General features: G+C 38.2%; 1 protein-coding gene across 13 annotated transcripts in view; it reads right to left on the reverse strand.

Annotated features, from left to right (window-relative positions):
* Window positions 1-19,960, reverse strand: part of Pdlim5 (PDZ and LIM domain 5) — a 258,113-nt gene that overhangs the window by 4,027 nt on the left and 234,126 nt on the right. For all 13 annotated transcript variants that reach the window (XM_087215824.1, XM_087215829.1, XM_004848090.3 and 10 more), the window contains 3 exons: window positions 4,668-4,848; window positions 2,801-2,921; window positions 67-182 (listed from right to left, as the gene is read on the reverse strand). In XM_087215824.1, the coding sequence (XP_087071950.1) occupies window positions 67-182; window positions 2,801-2,921; window positions 4,668-4,848 (418 nt within the window). The remainder of the gene's footprint in view (window positions 1-66; window positions 183-2,800; window positions 2,922-4,667; window positions 4,849-19,960) is intronic.

Raw genomic sequence — 19,960 nt, forward strand, 5'->3', positions numbered from 1 at the left:
TCAGTATTTAGGTTAGAACTGGCCATACTGCACTACTTTAGCTAGGGAATTTCAGAGTTTACTTACTGAGCACACAAAGCACGTGTCATGCCAGGTGTAGCCTAGAGCTTCCAGAAACATGTCTCCAGCTTCTATGGGGAATTCACATCCACGGCAGATAGTGCCAAAAAGGGCATAATAATCTGTATTGGGAGAGCGAGGAGAGATGTAATTTAAATGTGATGAAACCTTAGAATGACACTTTATAGAAAATAGAAACAAAGCTGGGATTAAATGAGATGCTGAAGACAATAGTATAAATCAGAAAAAGTTTCAAGAAATAGCATAAAATTTGGCTTGTTTAGGATGTTTCAGGTTTCTCCTGGTAAACAGTATTTACACAATTCAACGTTCTTTATTACATTTTTTCATTTTATACTTCTTCTCTCCAATTATCTTATGGACGGATAAAGAATATTATTCCAATAAAAATATTTAATAATTAACAATGATAAAATTAACTAAATGAGAACAAATATCTGACATTAGCAAATTTCACAGGGTGTCTGACCTGGTAAGGAAGACAAACCTAGGAAACTTTCATGAATAAGCATCATGGCTGAGTTTCTAAGCCAGACCATATCACCACAATATTCGCCACGGTTTCTTTTAGTTTATTTTCCTTTTAATTATTACTAAATTAGAAATGTTATCAGCATTTTTATTTTCTTTTATACAGCTACTCTCACTACTGCGGTGACTCAAGGTTGACCTGGGCTGAGGGCAAGCAGGCTGTAAACTACTCGATGCACCCTTCTCAGCAGTCTTCAATAACCTGAGTACCATGTGTTCAAGATATGCTGGGTCCTGTTTGCCAGGCATCAGTCTAGGAATTCAGAGGTACAGTGGTGGAGAAGACAACCGGATGCTTTCCTCATGGGGCTTATATTCTCACTGGGAAGGATGTCATCATTTATTGAATATTAAAGATAAGTGGAAAGAAGCAATTACAGATTGTGATAAGTACCATGAAGGAAATAAAATTGTATTATGATACAGAATAATTTGGGCATGTGTGTGCATACTTTGTAGGAAGGTTAGGATAGGATGGGCTTTTCTGGGGAGATAACAGGTATCATGGGGGTAACGGGCTGAGCTGGAGTGTGATCTTCCTACCTCAGTTTCCCAGAGTGCTGGGATTACAGGCATGCACCACCACAATCTGATTCACATTTTAAAAAACATTACTATAGTGTCTCTGTAGCTGCTTTTTAGGAGATGAGGAATATATAGTTTAACTGATGATTACAATGCCCAGGCAAAGGATAAGAGCAATTTGGATTTCGTGACAGTTGAGATGGAGGAAAATAAATAAATCCTCATTATGTTGGGGGTAGAGCTGCCAGGATTTACTTTTTAGGTTGGGACATGAGAAGAACAAGGGAAAGGGCAGAATCCAAAGTGCTCTCTAGGTTTTTGGATAACAAACAGTAGGGAAGGCTCAGTTAAGAACTGGTATGAGAGGTTAAAGAAAAAGAAAACAAAAATAGACCACGCTGGTTAGAAGCAACATTTACAGCAATCTTAAAATATTTTTCCAATTCTGTAAGAAATTCTTTGTGTATTTAAAATGTGATTTCTTAGAACACATTAAATATGATATGAAGGCTAGATAACTTTCCATGTTTTGGCTAGAGAGGGATTATTTGCCAGTTAGTCAAAATGTCCTGAAAAGCTTCTAAAACAAGCAAACCAACCATCTAACCAAACAACCACCATCATGAAAAACATGTCCTTTTTCAGAAAGATTAAGTGGAATTATAAAATGTGAAATATTCTGGTTGAATAGGGCAGGCAACTTGTAGTCAAGTCTATAGCAACATGGCCCAAGGAGTATTTTACTGCCATTTCTGGGGCTTTCTAGTGGACAAGCCAGAGTATATCCAAGCTATTCTCATTTAAGGAGCCCAGGGAAGGTGAAAAGAAGAGTCTACTGAGTGGGTGAAGAAAGGTCAAGTCGCACGGACCCAGGTTCAGAATAGAAACCGACCACTTCTGGAACCTGATAGCTCTGGAATACTCCCTTCTTCTAGCACCACACTTTTGAATTTAAGGTAAAGTAAAAGTAAAACTCAATAGTAGGAAGATAATAGTAGTAAGTGGAGATATGATAGAGGAAAGAATTTCATATTTTAAAATATGTATTATGCTAGTAATATCTAAGTAAAAGAATTATTAATAAATAAGTGTTATAATAGGTTCATTTACAGATGTTAGAAAGGAAAAGGAAATGTTCAGAGTTCAGGTAATAAGACAAATGGAGTTGGTATATCCTTAGAATTTAATTTATTAAAAAGTTTTACCAAGGGAGCAATCCAAGCTAGGACTGCCCTCCCATTCACAGCAAAAGTAAGAAGAGATTTTCAAAGCAGTTGTGTTAAACAGCAAACCAGTAATATATTCCAGAGTTGAACATTTCTCATGTTTGTAACAACTCAAAATCCACTATTAGACCATAAGAGGTACTTTTAAGTATATGATTTGGCAGGATTTACATCCATAAACTTTTGGATATTTATACAAACTGTTTTTCCTACTAAGCAATACTTACAGTTCTTAATTCTCACAATGAAATTGAGAATATCTGTTTTGATGAAGTCAACAAAAAGTTTTTTGTCATATATTTAGAGTAATATTTAAATACTTTCAAAACAATTAGGAAATCTACTTGGCCTAACATTTGTTTCAAGTTTACAGCAATATACGGGTTAATGTTTGGCCTTTATTCAAAACTCAAATAACTAATGGCTCATGATCTTACCAGTCTCACAGTAGGGTTCACCATCCTCCAAGTGGAAAACATTATTACGAATGGGTTTTCCACAGGCCACACACACAAAACAGGAAACATGCCAAGTTTGCTTCAAAGCATTGATGACTTCCTGTTACAAAAAGGTAATTGGATTTAAAGATGACAATAAATACACACATGCTTATTCTAACAGCTGTACCATACAACCCAGTAGAGATAACACAAACTAGGCACACATGGTTCACCTTTGCCGTGAGCTTTTCGTCACAGTAACAGGAGATATTTAAGGACAGACATACATCATCAAAATCTGCACTGTTAAGTGTTTTTCACAAACATAAATCAATAAACTTATTTAAAGAATGGTTACTGCTATTTAAATCTTATACATAATGGTGAATAAAGGAAGTATTTCTTAAGAGCTTGCACAAAAACATTTTGCTTTCTTACAGAGGATGCCAGGAAACATTAACTGATAAAAGTTTCATAGCACATATTATCTCAAAACTATCATGGAGGAGGGAAGCATCTAAAAACTAAAATCTATTCTTTGAAGCATTATAGAAGCAATAATGTAATCAGTATGATCCAATCAGTTTAGCTTGTGTTTAGGCTTTTGGAAATCAGCTGTGGCTGCACTATGCCCTTACACAAATGAGTGTCAAAAATTTGAACCATAAAGTATAGATTCTAGTCTGTTATGGCCCGATAGCCAAATGTACCAAGAATCAAAGACTTGGGCCAGAGTTTAATTAGTAAAAGAGGTTTGGGGGAATTAGTTTTGCAAGGATTATTTTTTTGATTGTGAAAAAGAGACAGGGGTATTAAAAGCTTATTTGCTTCTAACAGTTTTACTTGACTTTAGTAATTAATCTTGAATCCATGAAACACATTTTATACAGTAAAATAGTATTAATGCATATCTTACTAATTATTTGTCATCATTTAGGAAGGTACAGGATGAACTGTTCTCCTTTGTTCCCAACATGTATGTATTGATACAGAAATATCTCTGGTGGCATATTTATAAAGTGTTCTCAAAGTTTTAGACCCACTTAAAGATACACTCAAAACCTCATACTAACTTTGCACACTGAGAATATCAGTTAGGGCTCAGCAAAGCCACTTCCAACTTTTATATGAGGTTAGGAGCCTTTGCTCCTTCTAAAACCAAATTCCAGCCTCTAGTCACCCATAAGAAATGCCTGACCCTTACTCTAATTGGAATGTAGATTTTGAGGACAGGACTTTGATTTATTCATAATTATTTATTATGGATCTGATTCTTAAAGTACTTTTTGCAAAAAAACCCATGTGGTTTGAAATTATTTTTCTATCACAGGTATACACTCATAAAATTGAAGTTACGTTTTTAAATGCTATATGCATTTGAGAAAAATATATCAATTATAAGCCTCACATTTTATATATTTTTTTGAGGTCAGTGTCCTGTGCTTGAACTCTGATAAGTGGGGGAATGCTGCTCTTATAAAAGCTATGGAATTTAATTTAAAACAGTGAAGGTGTCAGTTCTGAGAACTCTGATGTGTGTGGTCCAGTGTGACCTCTTCATTCCTGAGCAAACAGAGTCCTGTTGAGGTAGCACACCCACAGTAAATTATTTTTCCCCTGCAGTGGCTAGACTTTCACCAGACAAGCCAACACTCAGTAAGACAAAACCAAAGACAACCTAACCCCATGAGTCCGATATACTCCTACAGAGGCCTATTTAGTTTGCTTTACAATAATAAATAGTGCTGAAAGGTGAGAGTGTGGATAAAGCAAGAAGAAAATAAAAAGATGGAAGAGTTTCACAACAAAAAATATTTTGTTTTAAAACTCACTAAGAATAGAAAAAGCAATTTCAAATACTTACTCCAAGGATCTTCCTTTGGCATCGACCACATTCAGGAGCGAAGAATTTCTCATAGCACAGCTCACAATACAGTGCCCCCTTTTCCTCTACAAATCCAATGTAGGCCATTGTATTTTTGCAGTGAGCACAGTTAAATTCTTCTGGGTGCCACGATTTCCCCAGTGCCACTAGAAATGGTCCCCTGGCAGATGAAAACATCAATTTGGTTTAAGAATTAAAAGTATCTACAGTCTGGATGGGACTCATGCAAAGTCCAATCAAACACAGTACTTGCTTAACTTTCCTTCTCACGGACTGCACATACAGTCTGCATTTATGTGAAGAGAAGAGGAGAGAGGTGTAAGAGCCCTCCACGGTTAAGAAAGGTCATCCCCCACTTTCTGTCTAGGGGACTTGGTGGTACGTTTTACTGAGCATCAATGTGTCAATCTGTGTACAGCATCATTACGGTTGAGAATGAGGATGTTAACTGGGACAAAAGTCTAAGAGCCCCAAACAACAATATAAGCTTTAAGCAGAGATGAGAGTCTGACATTTCTAGGAAATAAATAAAAGCAAAATCTTGGTTTGACAATGTCAGAGTCTTAAAATAGTAATAGAAAATATTTTACTAAATTTCTCTTCCCCATACACTGTGTCATATGCTCATTTCTTAACTTTATTAAACACATCAAATGTCTATCCTCCAAAATGACTACAGAAACTATAAACTACATGTAAACTCAAGCTATTTGGAAAAGCTTTAATTCAAATAGTTGACTGATTTTTAAATTTTCCATTCTATTGTGGTAAGAACATTTAACATGAGACCCACTCAGCAGATCTGTAAAAGTATGCAAGACAGTACTGTCACCCACTGGCCCAACATCACACAGCAGATCTCAGCACTTCTCATCTTACACAACTCAGATTTCATACCCATTGCGTAACAACTCTCCTTGCCTCTTCTGTAAACACCACTGGCTTTTGTATCAAGGTAACATGTTCCTAGGGGGCTTTTTTCTTCACTGAGTTCTATACAGTGATGAACTGATGAAAGGGGCTTGGTTCATTTGCGAGGAATCCATTATGAAGCCTTCTCTAGTCTTGAAACCACTGAGATGAGCCATTCTAGCCACTGCAGCATGCATTTCAGTAGCTACCTCACACTGATTTTATGCATAGTGGCTTTACCTTTATCTAATTTTTCATGCAACATTCCTGTGAGATAGACCAAGGCAGTTATTACAAACTCAGCTTAACAGATGGGATATAGAGATGTGATATAGAATGTTCAAAAGATATGACAAATACTAGAAAATCACTGACTAAGCCAAGGACAGAAGCCAAATTTCCAGATTTCTATCATACCACTCTAGTCAACTAACATTTGGCCTTCAATCTCACTACCATCAACCACAATAATGAAACGACTATAAGGTAACTGTTAGCATCAGATACAGGACTTCTGGACAGATTATAAACAGAAAAAGTCATAGCAACGAGCACCACACAGAGCATTTAAAAACATCTAACAATAACATAAACATTGCTATTCTCTATCGATCTCCAATTGATTAATTCTTTGCAAACAGATTAATGTTTACTCAGAACTGGCACTCAATTCTGCAAGTCAGGAAAGTAGAAAGTTTCTTGATGGATGAATGAAATTTTTTTCAAGTGGGACATAACCATATTTTTAGCCCTACTTCTTGTTAACTTTTTTTTTTTTTACTTTTTATTTTTGGTTTTTCTTAAGAAGGGGTCTCGCTCTGTAATTCAGGCTGGCCTTGAACTTACTATGTAGCCTAGGCTGGCCTCAAACTCTGGGTGATCTTCCTACTTCAGCCTCCCAAGTGCTGGAATTATAGGCGTGCACCATCATGCGCTGGTTGCTAACTTGTTTCTTATTAACATGCCTCGCAAAGGCAGGTCCTGAGTTCAATCCCCAGTACAAACAAACAAACAAAACCCAAAAGCCAAACCAATGTTATTTTGTCTCTCTTACATTTAACATAGTTCATTATTATTATTTTTCAAACTTTAGGATTCTATAGCTTTGTTATGACTACTAAGAAATGCCCCAGTTAACTAATTTCTGCCAGAGAAGGAAAGGCTACAGATTACCTACTACTTTCTGTGGATTCTCTCTGCATTTCTAAATGGCTTACGGTCTTAACATTTCCTCTACTTAGTCTTCTCGGTGTAGATTTGGCAAGTAGTTTACCTTCAAAGATAAATCAGGAAGTCACTCTACTCAAAGCTGGACAAAGTTTTACAAGTATTCTGAGCTTTTCCACCAGGTAGCTATCTGGTTATATACACTATACACATAGGCTAAATTTATGTGACCATAAACAGAGTATGACAGAAGTTTGGGGTTTTATATTATAATTTGTATGGATATTAAAAGAGATTCAAAATAATTTATAGGACTGGGCTGAACTTTTTATTAAGGCACATCTTCAACTCACCTGCAAGGCCCGGTTCCCTTTGAGGCCAGTAAGCTGATCAGACTTCCCAGCTGTCAAAGGGAATCAGTCCAGCCTCACACTCTGCCTTCTACTAAAGTATAAGTGCTGCCACATACCTGCAACAGAAATACTGTAAAACTGTTCCTGAAGCATGTCTATCAGAGCTATCAGATACTATCTGATGAAGTTGATGTAAGAAAAACAGATAACACTTATTTATGAATAACTGCCTAATGAACTCTATTTTCTAGATACTCTGAAATATGTGTTGAGACCACATCAGACAGAGAGAACTGGGTTCTATGAATCACATGATTAGGGCATGGGCCACACCACAGGATTATTTCTTTTATGAACAGTACTTGGGAAACAGCTCTATGAAATTCACTTCTGCTCTTCCTCCAGGCTGCTGTTGAAGAGTGTCCTCAGATCACACACATGGACTCCTTGGAAAAATTCCTACCAGATTTTTGCAATAGGAACAGTTTTGCTTCTCTTGAGCAACTATTTTATTTTATTGTGCAGCAGACTGCAAAATGACCTTTCTTTTTCAGTTGATCCCTAGAAGGCTTAAAGCCAAAGTTGCAGCCTAACCATGGGGAACTGGGTAGGTCGGTTGTTGTTGAAGGTACTGTCCAGTCTTCACACTAGCAGCATTTTTAATAGCCTCACTCACGCTCTTCATTTGTTTGATCCTTTTTTAATTTGGAGGGTTATTTATATTTCATATTCTTAAAAGTCTCTACAAGACATTATGGCATAAATTTTACTATTAATAAATACTGTAAAAGTATATTCAGTTAAATGAATAAGGAATTTCATTTCCTCTGTACCTTTAAAACATGAGTTGAAAATGATCCTTATTTGAGCCAGATATCCCACTTCACACAAGCATGCTCAGGGCAAACACAGGCCTAACATGCTACTACTTCTTTTGGCACTGAAAGAGCATTGTTCCTACCAATGCCCTTGGTGTTCTGTATAAACAATAAAAGCTCTTGCATATAACAAAATGCTCTCTTCTCTGTGCCCACAAAGACTAATTTAACAAATTCATTAACATGGGATTAACACTAAATGGGTGCTTCTTGTTCCAGGTAGGATTGGGTTTCCATTTGTGAACTGGAACAACAGGCTTAGATATTGCAAGGTGGAATTAAATATTCAGCTACCCTTTACCGTACTCCACACCCTGAGCCCTTAATAAATACATGTTGACTGAAAAAGGAAAGGATGGGAGAGAGTTAAACCATTTGATTGGTTGAAAGAGAAGAGCTATGGCATGAAATATTTTACCCTGCTTGATCTTCTGTGTCTTGAGCTGAAAAAGGAAAAATAGAAGGGGTGGGGGAGGCAGGAAGAAGGATGCCAAGGAAGAGTTCAAAGAGAAAGAAAAGCTTACAAACAGGAAGGTGAAAGAAACTGCAAATTTCAACAGGCACAATCTAGTAGGAACTGAGCTTCTAACTCAAATGCTTATTTCTTGCTTCATTATTTAATTCTCACAACAGTCCCAGTGATAGAAATGAATTCCATCATATAGATGAAGAAAACATCAGAGAAGTTAGCAAATTTTCCTAAGATCATATGCATGATGAACTATAAAGCTAGACTCTTCCAAAGCCTGGTCATGGAAATTAAAATTTTTGTTTGATCAAAGTTGTTGCATGGAATGAAATAAAAACAAAAGTCCACAAAGGTCACATTAAGAAACAAAAAACCTTAAAGTGCTAAGAATCAAAATGGAATGTGATATTCCACCTAATAAAATATATAAATATATATTTATATTTATAAATAATACAAATACATAAACTAGCTTTAAATATATATATACATAATAGAAATGCACAAATAATACTGAACTAGTTTAAAATTTTTATATTGTCCAAACTTTAGGAAGGGCCTAGCATGAGCAAAGACACAAGAATAACATGATCAGAGGAATAGACTGAAAATAGGAAAGATAACTGGGAGAAACTGTATAAACACACACCAGTAATACACAAAGACATACCTAGGAAGACAGTGAAAGAGAATCAAATACACAGTAACTACTATCTTTTAAGTCTTATAATACTTAAAATTAGAAATAATAACAATTTTCCCCAAATTTTGGAAAGTGTGTATTTGACACTTTTTTTATTGTTATTGTTTTTGTGGTACTAGGGATGAACCCAGGGATAGTCTACCACTGAGCTACATCCCCGGCCCTCCCTTGTCCTTTGAATTTATTCTGAGACAAGGTCTAGTCAAGTAGCCCAGGCTGGCACTGAACTCACCATCTTCCTGCCTACCTCAGCAGTAGGTGATTACAGATGTGCTCCACCACACTGGTTTGTCACTCAGTTTTTCATTTCCAGGGGGCTGTGTCTGAACTTTCCAGTTTAAAATATTACAAAAATACAGTTTTATTTTCATTGAAGGTCATCTTTAATTTGCAGCCTTTTAAAATACTGCATAAAGCTGTGCACGGTGGTATACACCTTAATCCCAGCATTTAGGATGCTGAGGCAGCCAGATTACAAATTCAAGCTCAGCCTGGGCAATTTAGCAAGTCTTTATCTCAAAATAAAAAATAAAAAGGTTTACGGATACAGCTCAGTGCAAAAGTCCTAGGTTCAATCCCCAGTATTATAAAAACAACAATAACAACAAAAGAAAAATCAAAATCAAACATACAAAACACCAAAACCAACCAACCAAACAAAAATCTTGCACTTAAAATGCTGTGACCAGCTACAGTTTGTATTCTAAAGGCACAGACAACTAGCTCCTCTAGAATGAATGCATGGATAAACAAGAGAACAAATTGTAAAGAAGGTAATATTTTTGATTTTGTTTTATGGTTTTTGGTGACAGGGTCTCTCTATGTAGTTCAGGCGGGCCTCAAACTCCCTACGTAGCCCAGCGTGGCTTCAAATTTACCATCCTCTTGCCTCAGTCTCTGGAGTACTAAGATTATAGACATGTACCACAATGCCTAGGCTATTGACAATTTTTGGAAAGTATTTTGGAGATAATTATAGTCAATTCTTTATGTTGAGATTATTATAAAATCAGAAAAGCACGAGCAATGTGACTTTCTAAGTGGGATAAAATTTCAGTTTAACATAAACATATATCCTACCAATTTTCTAAAAAAGGTCATTCATCAACTGAACAAAACTTAGAAATGCAATATGCACTAGGCTTTGTTTTAGGAACTGAGAGAATGGTAGGGAGCAGGTTGGAGAAAGCCCTGCTTACATGAAACGTACCTCCATTCTAATGTGGGAGAGGCAGTAAATGAAGTAAGTGAAATATTTGGCTTTATTTAATGATTTAAGAAGTGTAGCCTTAAAAAAAAAAAGTATGGCCTTTAAATATGATAATATATGGCCCCTACCATTAGATCACTTTTTATGAGAAAAAGGGTTATGCACATATAATTTCATTCCCTAATCAGTTGATATGACTCAATCAAAAGATACACTATCCTTGACAGGCAAAACCTACTCCAGTGAGCTCTTTAAAGAAGTAAAAAGCAGGCAGGCATACTGGTGTACTCTTGTAATCTCAGCTACTCAGGAGGCTAAGGCAGAAAAATTACAAATTCAAGGTCAATCAGGGTAACTCCTGAGAAAATGTCATTCTTTCATAAACAAACAAAGCTAGGGATGCGGCTCAGTGGTAGTGAGGAAGGAAATGAGGAAATGGCATGGCAGGCTGGCTGGGAAAGTGAGTGTGTCCTGTTAATTGCAAAGTTCCAGGACCCATGCACAGAACAGCTCCCAAAGCACTGTATGTGAACTTCTTACGAGAACTTGAGCAGTTTTGGATAGGATGGCCTAGACCTGACTGAAGCCTGAGGATTGGGAGATAGAAAGACAGTCACCATTGAGCTTGGGACTACTGTTTGTTTGTTTTTAACAGTAGTCTGCTCTCATGCTGAGGAGTGTACTTCTTTTTTCTACTTTTACTTGGTCCAAACTTGCTATTGCAGAGCACGTTTCTTTTCCTAGCTTTAATAAATGAAAAAACCTTGGTACCTTTTGCACCTGTCTTGAAAACTTCTTTGCTCTGTACACAAAGAACCTAAAAACCACCTCTAAAAGAAGACTCCAGTACCCTCAAACCCAGTAACATACTTGGAGTGCTAGCCAGGACCTAAGGCCCCTTTGGGAATGCTTTTTAGTTTCTCTAAAATCCACAGCTGAGAAAGTTTTTTATTTCTTTTTCTCCCCCCCACCTTAGGCTGGGGACTCAGGAAGCTTTCTTATGGTGGTAGGAACAGTTTCCTAGTATGCCCTACCATGTGTGTGTGGGGGTGGGGTGGGGGCGCGTGGCCTCTGTGTTTTATCCAGCCAGTAAGATGCCCACAGGTCCTTCTTAAGTTTATTTCCCCTTTTCCTCTTCTCTTTCCCATTTTCAGTCACTCATTGCAGGTATGAGTCAATTAAAAGCTGCCAGAGTAACTGTCATTAACGTAGTCGCAGAACAGACTGTTCAGGTTCCCTGTGTACAACCTACAGTTTAGTATGCCTTTTTGTCCTCATGTTTGTTTTCCACAATAGTTCAGCTTCCTTGCTCTTTTGGGAAGAACAGCTATTGGTACGTTAGTCTCCTGCTTGAGTAGCCACATACCCCAGTTTATTCCTTTTTTGCACTCCAAGTCTTATCTGTGCTTTTCCCCAGATGGTCTTTATCTCTGGGTATCCTTAGAGAGTCATTTTCTCAGGGTCTTGTTTCATCCCAGTCCACTTTTCCACCATGTTTGTTTTAGTTCACCGTGTGGGTTGGCCCATAGATTTGGCCATGTCTGTTGGCCATTTTATTGGTCTTGTGATTTGGTAACATGGTTCTACCATGATTGTTTGCAATTTTCTTTTTTCAACTAGCCTCATGGTCACTAGGAAATCTCATCCTTGTAGACAGCAGTTAATCCTTTGATTTTGGGGAAGGTATGGCCCTCCTTTCCTCTTTTCTTTTTGAATCAGTTTACATCCTCTCCTAACAGAAATTCAGGTAATCTAGAAATATGCCGACGGCTTAAGTAGAACAAAGGAATAGCCTGTATAGCTCAATTCAAAAGGCTCTGAGTATGCAAAAGTAGAGCCATCCTTGTTAGAACTCTTTAAAGTTTTGAGTGGATGGCAGTTTAAATTACAATATTATTTTTCACTTAGATCACTTCTACAGAAGGCAAGGAAGATGGTGTGCAATCCCTTATGGTCAGAGTTTTATGGCTCTTTATCTCTGGAAAGGCTCTAAAAAAAAGTGGCCTGGGAAGAAGAAGGGAGGGACATCTTTGATGATCCTGTCCTTGGATAGTCACCTGTCTCTCCCCTGAGAGATATGGGATATGGGTCTCTCCCATCTATTTAATGAGGACAACCACCCTGGGCAGTCTCCTCAACTTGCTCTTTATAATCTGCAGGCCATTAATTAAGTCCCAACCCCTTCAAATGACTCAGAAACTCCACCAGAGCCAAGTGCCCCACAGGAACCCAGTATTCCTCAGCCCCCTCATCATGTTCCTTAGACAGCTGTAAAGCCCAAAGGATACACCTGGAGTAGCATTTCTTACTATTTTAATTCACAACTTGTCTTGCCCCTGAGAGAGGTCCCAGGTTCAGGTGAACTACTCGAGTCCAGGTCCCTTTTTCAGTTTCAGATGCCCAACAATGTAAAGAATGGCTAGGCCAACTTTCAGAGGATCCTAGTAGGTTTGTAAATGTGTTTCAAAATTTGACCCTTGCTTTTGACCTATTGTGATGAGATGTCCAATTCATCTTGACCACCAGGTGAAAAACAAAGAATCTTGGAAGAGGCTAGGGAATACGAAGAGAAACAATAAGCTTTAAGAAGTGAAGGAAACCACTTTGGAGAGGTTGTTATCCTCTGAGAGAATCCAACTGGAACCATAATATTAGCAATGGGCTAAAAATGACATCTGACATGATAGCTGCCCTTTATCATGGTAATGAAAAGGTGCATTAAGAAATCTGTTAATTATGATAAGGTGAGTGGGGTCTTATAGGGCAAAGAGGAAAATCCAGCTGTCCTCTATAGCCAATTACAAAGCTCTTGTAAATATACAAATCTAGGTCTATCTTCCAGGGAGGGATAGGCACTGGTCGGACATGATTTCATTTGTCAGTCAGCCCCAGATATTCGGCATAAATTACAAAAACTTCAGAAAGGTCTCTAGATGCCTATGATCCAGTTGCTGAACACAGCCTTTTCTGCGTTCAACAGTCAGGATTCAGATGAGGGTGAAAAGGGCTAGAATTATAGCTGTCACAATTGGCAATGCCTTAAGCCCATTCAAGTTGTCCAAGAGAAAACCCAGGGCCAATCAAGGCCTGCAAGAAGACTGGGCACTAGGACTGTATCAAGGCACAGAGGACTGTATCAAGCCACTGCCCAGTCCCTGCTCTGAGTGTCAGGCAGCTGATGTGTCTGACTCATGGCACTAGAGGAGTGTCCTCACTCCCAGAGAGGGGCTAAGGCAACCAAAACCCTCACCTCTTGCTAAGACTGAAGGGGCCTGGGGCAATCTGCAATGCTCTGTCAAAAGATATCTCCATCTCCTCCAAGAGACCTTGGATGTCATGGGTAAGCAAATTCAATTCCTTATAGATCTATATTAACTTCCTTCTCTACAAAACCCTTCTGTAGATCTACAGCCATAACTGGGGTCGAGGAGAGCCCCAGTCAGAGATTCATTACTCCTGCTCTGACATATCACTTTGAAGGTCAAATGTTCAACCATGAGTTTTTAATTGTCCCACAGTGTCTTACTCCCTTACTAGTAAGAGATTTACTAGTAAAATTGAGGGCAATTCTCCAGTTCTGGAAAAGGTCAAAGTGGATTTTACCCACTGGGACCATGCCAGGCCATGATTCTTAAGACACCCCTACGGTTACCACAAAGACGTGTACTACACTTAATCTTGCCTCTTTGATGCCTACAGGCTCAGAGGTTGGCCACTCTTGTGAACAGGTGATTTCCTGGACCTATGCAAGCTGATAGAACATCAGGGACCTGCCCCTCCAAGACCCTGAGGAAGTGTGGTTTACTGACTGGAAGCAGCTTTGTCCTAGGACATCAAAAGGCAGGTTATGCAGTTGTGACTTCACAACAGGTCACTGAAACCTCAGGGAGCTTTGCTCAAAAGTCAGAGCTCATAGCCCTTTCCCAGGTATTGATATGCCTTTCTGGTGCTACATGCCCATGCAGCAATCTGGAAAAAAAAAAAGCTGGCTAACTAATAAGCAATCATCTAAAAAACCTCCTATCTTCCTAACCAAATTGCTGTCATTCATTGCAAGGGACCCCAAAGAGACATATCTACAGTCTCCTTGGGAAGTCAAAAGGCTGGTAGAGAGGCAACAAGGGCAGCCTTAGAATCCCTCAAGACCCTAGCCTTATTCCTTCTTTCTGAGGAACCATTCAAACTGGTCCTTCAAGTAATGCAGTGAAAGCTGTAAAATCTTACAAGGGAAATGGTCACATTCCTAGAATTTTCACAGGACTAGGAAGAAAGCTATTCCTGTGAACTTCTGGAAGACCTAAGGCTCCTCTTCAAAAAATAAGACTCTAATACTGTTCTAGGTGCAGACAAGTAGAGACACTAATGGCCCTAATTCATGACAGTTTAAATGGGCTGTATTGAAGCTCTTGTTCTTAATTAAATCTATAATGTATATAATTTCACTAAGGATGTAGCTCTCAGGCTCTTGATAATTTATCTAACATCTCTCTTTGCCATACTTCCTCCTCCACAGGAAATGTGCTCCTTCTCATATTGGGGCTCTACATCCCCAACCTAATAGTAAAATTACCCTCCTGACATCACCAAGCTTTCTCCCATCAAACAGGCAGTTCAACAGTCATCAACTCTTTTCTCATTGTCTTCTGACTGTATTTTTTTCCTTCAACCCAGTTGGTGAGCAACAGCACCCCAAGGTAGGTGGAGAGCACATAATCCCCAATAGGTAGAGCCTATAGTCCCTTTCAGCAGGAAGTAGCTATGTGAAGATGATGACCTCCACTCCCTTAGCACCTCATAAAGGATTATGGGGATATGAGTTTCTCAGGGGGAAATTAGCGAGCAGATTAGGGATGGCAGGTTGGCTGGGAAAGTGGGCATGACCTGTTAATTGCAAAGTTCTGGGACCAGCAGAACCTTTCCAAAAGTCCTATATGTGGACTTCTGAGAACTCCAGCAGTTTTGGATAGGATGGCCTAGACCTGATGTCAGCCTGAGGAGTGGGAGACACAAAAAGACAGGTGCTACTCAGTTCAGGACACTGTTCTTTCACAGTAGTCTGCTCTCACGCTATACAGAGTACTTCCTTTCTTACTTTTACTTGGCCCAAACTCACTCCATAGAGCACATTTCTTTTCCTACCCTTAATATAAAACCTTGTTGCCTTCTGTGCTTGTCTTGACTAATTTTTTGTTCAGGTCAGAAAGAACCAAGAAGCTACCTCTAGAAGGAGATTCCAGCACCCCAAATCCCAATCATAGTAGTGCTTGTCTGGCATGCTCAAGACCCTGTGTTCAATCCCCAGCACATAATCTTTCTCCAAGGAAAGGAAAAGGAAAAGAAAAAGGAAAAGGAAAAGGAAAAGGAAAAGGAAAAGGGCAAAGCAATGCTGTCCTGGCCCCAAGGGAGAAAGCACATTGTAATGTTGTGAACTGCCTAAGTAGGGAGTGGTCTCTAGTAGCTGAGGAAATCAACCTTAGAGGTACAAGAAACTAAAGTTTGCTATCAACCCAATTCCACAGGAGCTTGAGGAAGATCCTGCTCTCCAGATGGTAACTGTAGCTCTGCTGAGATGTTGATCTCTGCATGGTAGGACTTTGAACAGAGGACTCAAGTTAACCCATGCCCTCACTCATGAGTCACAGAAAGTGTGAGGACACATGTGGGCTATTTCTGGTACTCTTAACTTCTTGTTTCTCACTATTTTAACCAAGATTTGTTAATTCTGCTGATTTTTTTTTCAAAAAATCAAATTTGCTTTCATTGCTTTTCTCCATTTGTTTTAATTCTCTATTTCATTTCTGCTGCAATCTGTTATTTGTATCCTTTTGCTTGCTTTGAGTTTAGTCTGCTCTTCTTTGTCTAATGCCTTAGGTTAGAAGGTGATGTTAACTGATTTGAGAACTTTTAAAACAGAGACATTTGAGGGTATATATTTCCATCCAAGTACTGCTTTAGTGGCGCTCATTAAGTTTTGGTATATTATCCTTTCATTTTCATTGATTTCAAATTATTTCCTAATTTCTCTTGTGATTTCTTCTCTTAACCACTAGTTGTTTAGAAGTATGCTTTTATTTCAATATATTTATGACTTAAGGAGAAGCTGAGCAGGTCCCAGCACCCAGAAGGAAGCTCCCCCACGGCCACCCCATGCTCCTAGGGCAAAGAAGTTGAGCCGGTCTCAGCACCTGGAAGGAAGCTCCCCCACCACCATCCCAAGTTCCCAGGGCAGAGAAGGTGAGCTGGTCCCAGCACACAGAAGGAAGCTCCCCCACCACCATCCCAAGCTCCTAGGGCAGAGAAGGTGAGCCTCTCGGGCACCAGAAGCACCCCGCCCCCCACCCCGTGGAAATGAGAAGACACATAAACAAGCCTCAAAAACAGACTTCTGGAGCAACTGCAGCAACCTCAAAGGGAAACAAGATGGAACAATCTGATACTCAACCACCTGCACTCTCTGAACTGGCAACAAAAGAGGATCTGGGAAAAATGAAATCAGAAATAATTACTTAGATAACAGCAAAGATTGTGCTCATGGTGCAAGACATGATTAATAAATCTAGAGAGGACACAGATAAAAAAATAGAGGATCTGAGGAACATGATGGAATCTCAACATAGGAAACAAATGGAATCCATAAAACAGATGCAAACAGATTTCCAAGAGATTAAAAACTCCATCGAAAGTCTGCACAGCAGAATGAACCAATGTGAAGATAGAATTTCAGATGTAGAAGAAAAGATTGCAATTACTGACCAGGAAAAGAAAAATTGCTTTAAAATTGTAAAGGAACATGAGAAATCAATCCAGCAGCTGCTAGACAATGCAAAGAAGGATAACATAAGACTGACTGGAGTCAATGAAGAAACAGGAGAGAGTGTAGATGACATAAAAAAACTGTTCACAGAAGTGATGGCAGAAAACTTCCCAAGGAGGGGAAAGAACCTGACATACAGATAAGTGAGGCATAAAGGACTCCAGCTAGCCTTAATCAAAAAAAAATCTACACATAGGCATATAATAGTTAGGATTCCAGAAATCCAACAGAAGAACAAAATTCTATAAGCAGTTAGAGCAAAGAAACAAATCATATGCAAAGGAAGGCCCATCAGAATCACAGCAGACTTCTCAACACAAGCCCTCAAGGCAAGAAGAGCTTAGAGTGATGTATTTCATGCCCTAAAGGAAAACAGCCTCCAACCCAGATTGATGTACTCTGCAAAACTATCTTTCAAAATTGATGGAGAAATAAGATACTTTCATGATAAAGAGCACCTCAGGAACTTCATGAATATCAAACCGGCACTCTGCAAAATTTTAGACAATACCTTAGGAAAAGACAATGGGGATCACAACCCCAGAAAACCCAGCAGAATGAATCCATTGGGCATGACAAATTAAACACAAAGGGGGAGAATCCAACAAAAAGAAAAAGTCATGACAAGGCTTTTAAAACTTTTAACTTCATCTTCCTAATGAGTGTATAATTCAATCTTATTATTTTACTGATTAGTATTTTTCTGATTCTAGAGTTGCACACCTTTCCTTGTGCTGTACTGCTTATCATCTTATGTCTACTTTTTAATTGGTGGTCTATTAATGAGCTCTAAGAATTCTTTATATATTCTGCTCATAGGTTATATGCATTGTAAATATGGTCTGTTTAAGGACTACTTTTCATTTTAACAATGTCATTTAAAGTTCTAAATTTTGATGGAATCTCATTTATCAATTTTTTTCTTTCATACATCATGTCTTTTGTATCCTAGGTAGTTCTTGCCTACTCTGAATTCATAAACATTTTCCCTTATAATTTCTTCTTAAAGTTTTATACTTTTAGGCTTTCATATTTAGGTTCATAGATCCCTTCCAGTTATTTTCATGTATGGAAATAAAGGGTTGAGTTCATTTTTTATATATGGATACCAGGTGTCCTAGTGCCATTTGCTGAAAACACTATCTCTTCCTCGGCTCTTGAACTGAGTTTATATTCTATAAAATGCTAATGTTAAATAATCTTTCAAAACTCAGTGGACCATATATGTGTGGTTCTATTTGTAGATTCTCTGTTTTATTCCAATGATCTATATGTCTTTCCTTACACCAACACTGCCTTGATTACTGTAGCTTTAGAAGAAGTCTTAAAATTAGGTACTAAACGTCTTCCAACACTGTTTTTGCTTTTTTTTTTTTACTTTTCTAGGTCCTTTGTACTCCTACATAACTTTTAAATTTCAATATCCAGTTCTTCATTTATAGCAAGTATACACAGACCTGAATTTTTATATATAACTTGTGTTTTCTAATCCTGCTAAATTCAAGTACAAGTTCTAGGGGCTCCTAGAGATTTCTTAGTATTTTCTCTGTAGATGATCATTTCATCTACGTATAAAGATTTTGCTTCTACCTTGCCAATCCTATCCTAATTGTGTCATTTTATATTGCCAGACTATTTTGGTGGGGCCTAGGTTTCAAAGTTTAATGGACAGATAAAGAGTAAGCATATCGAGTCGGGGATTTAGCTCAGTGGTTCCGCCACCTGCTGCGCAAACGCAAGGGCCTGAGTTCAATCCCCGGTGCCAAAACAAAACAAAACAAAAAAAGAGTAAGCATATCTGCCCTTGTTCCCTACCTCAAGGAGAAAGCATTGTATCTTCTCCATTCATATAAGGCATTCTTGCTGGAAGTATGGAGTACATGTCTTTAATCTGTTGAGAAGATTCTGTTCTACTTCTAGTCTCCTGATAGCTTTTACCATGAACAGCTGTAGAATTTAGTCCAATACTTTTTCTCCAACTACTGACAGGATCATATGGCTTTTTCCTTTCCTCTGTTAAAATGATGACTTTTAGGGGTGGATCTTTCAATGCAGAACCAACACTGCCATCCCTATAATAAAACCACTTCCTACATACTGCCAGATCTGACTTCTAAGAGTTTGTTTTGTTAAACAAATTTCTATGTTCATACTTTTTCCTTCTATTATCTTTATCCAATTTTAGGATTGGCACAATGTTGAGTTCCTAAAATGAGGTGAGAAGTGTTCCTTCTTTTTTCTGCTTTAATTGTTTGATATAATTTATCAGTTAAAATGTATATGAGCCTGCTGTTGTCATATAGGTAGGTTTTCAAGCTAGGCATATACTTTCTTTAATAGGTGCTATTCAAATTTTATATTTCCTCCAGAGTTAGTTTCATTAATTTGTCTTCCAAGGTACTTCTTAGAAGTTGTCAAATGTATTTCAAAAAAGATTTTTGTAATATGCTTTCTATATCCTTTTAAATTCTGTAAAATCTATGGTAATGTCTCCTAGATCTTGATATTGTAATTCAAAAAATGTATAATTGATATTGTGTAACAGGAAGAAAAGGTCTAAAGGAGCAGGAGAAGTGGGAGGGGTAGGGGAAAGGAAAAAAGAGAAAAGAAAAAATGGGAAAAGGAAAAAAATGAAAACAAAGTCTTTGCAAATAGGGAAGGGTGGAGGGCGTGAAAGGAGGGCAAGGGAAGGGGAAATAAAATAAGAACCAAGATACTCATGTAATGGTACAAGATCCCAATGATGAATGTAACTGTATTTTATAC

This window comes from Heterocephalus glaber, unplaced genomic scaffold, assembly GCF_053883595.1.
Source record: "Heterocephalus glaber isolate CG9 unplaced genomic scaffold, H.glaber_assembly_v1.0 deba00001454, whole genome shotgun sequence".
NCBI classification, from domain to species: domain Eukaryota; kingdom Metazoa; phylum Chordata; class Mammalia; order Rodentia; family Bathyergidae; genus Heterocephalus; species Heterocephalus glaber.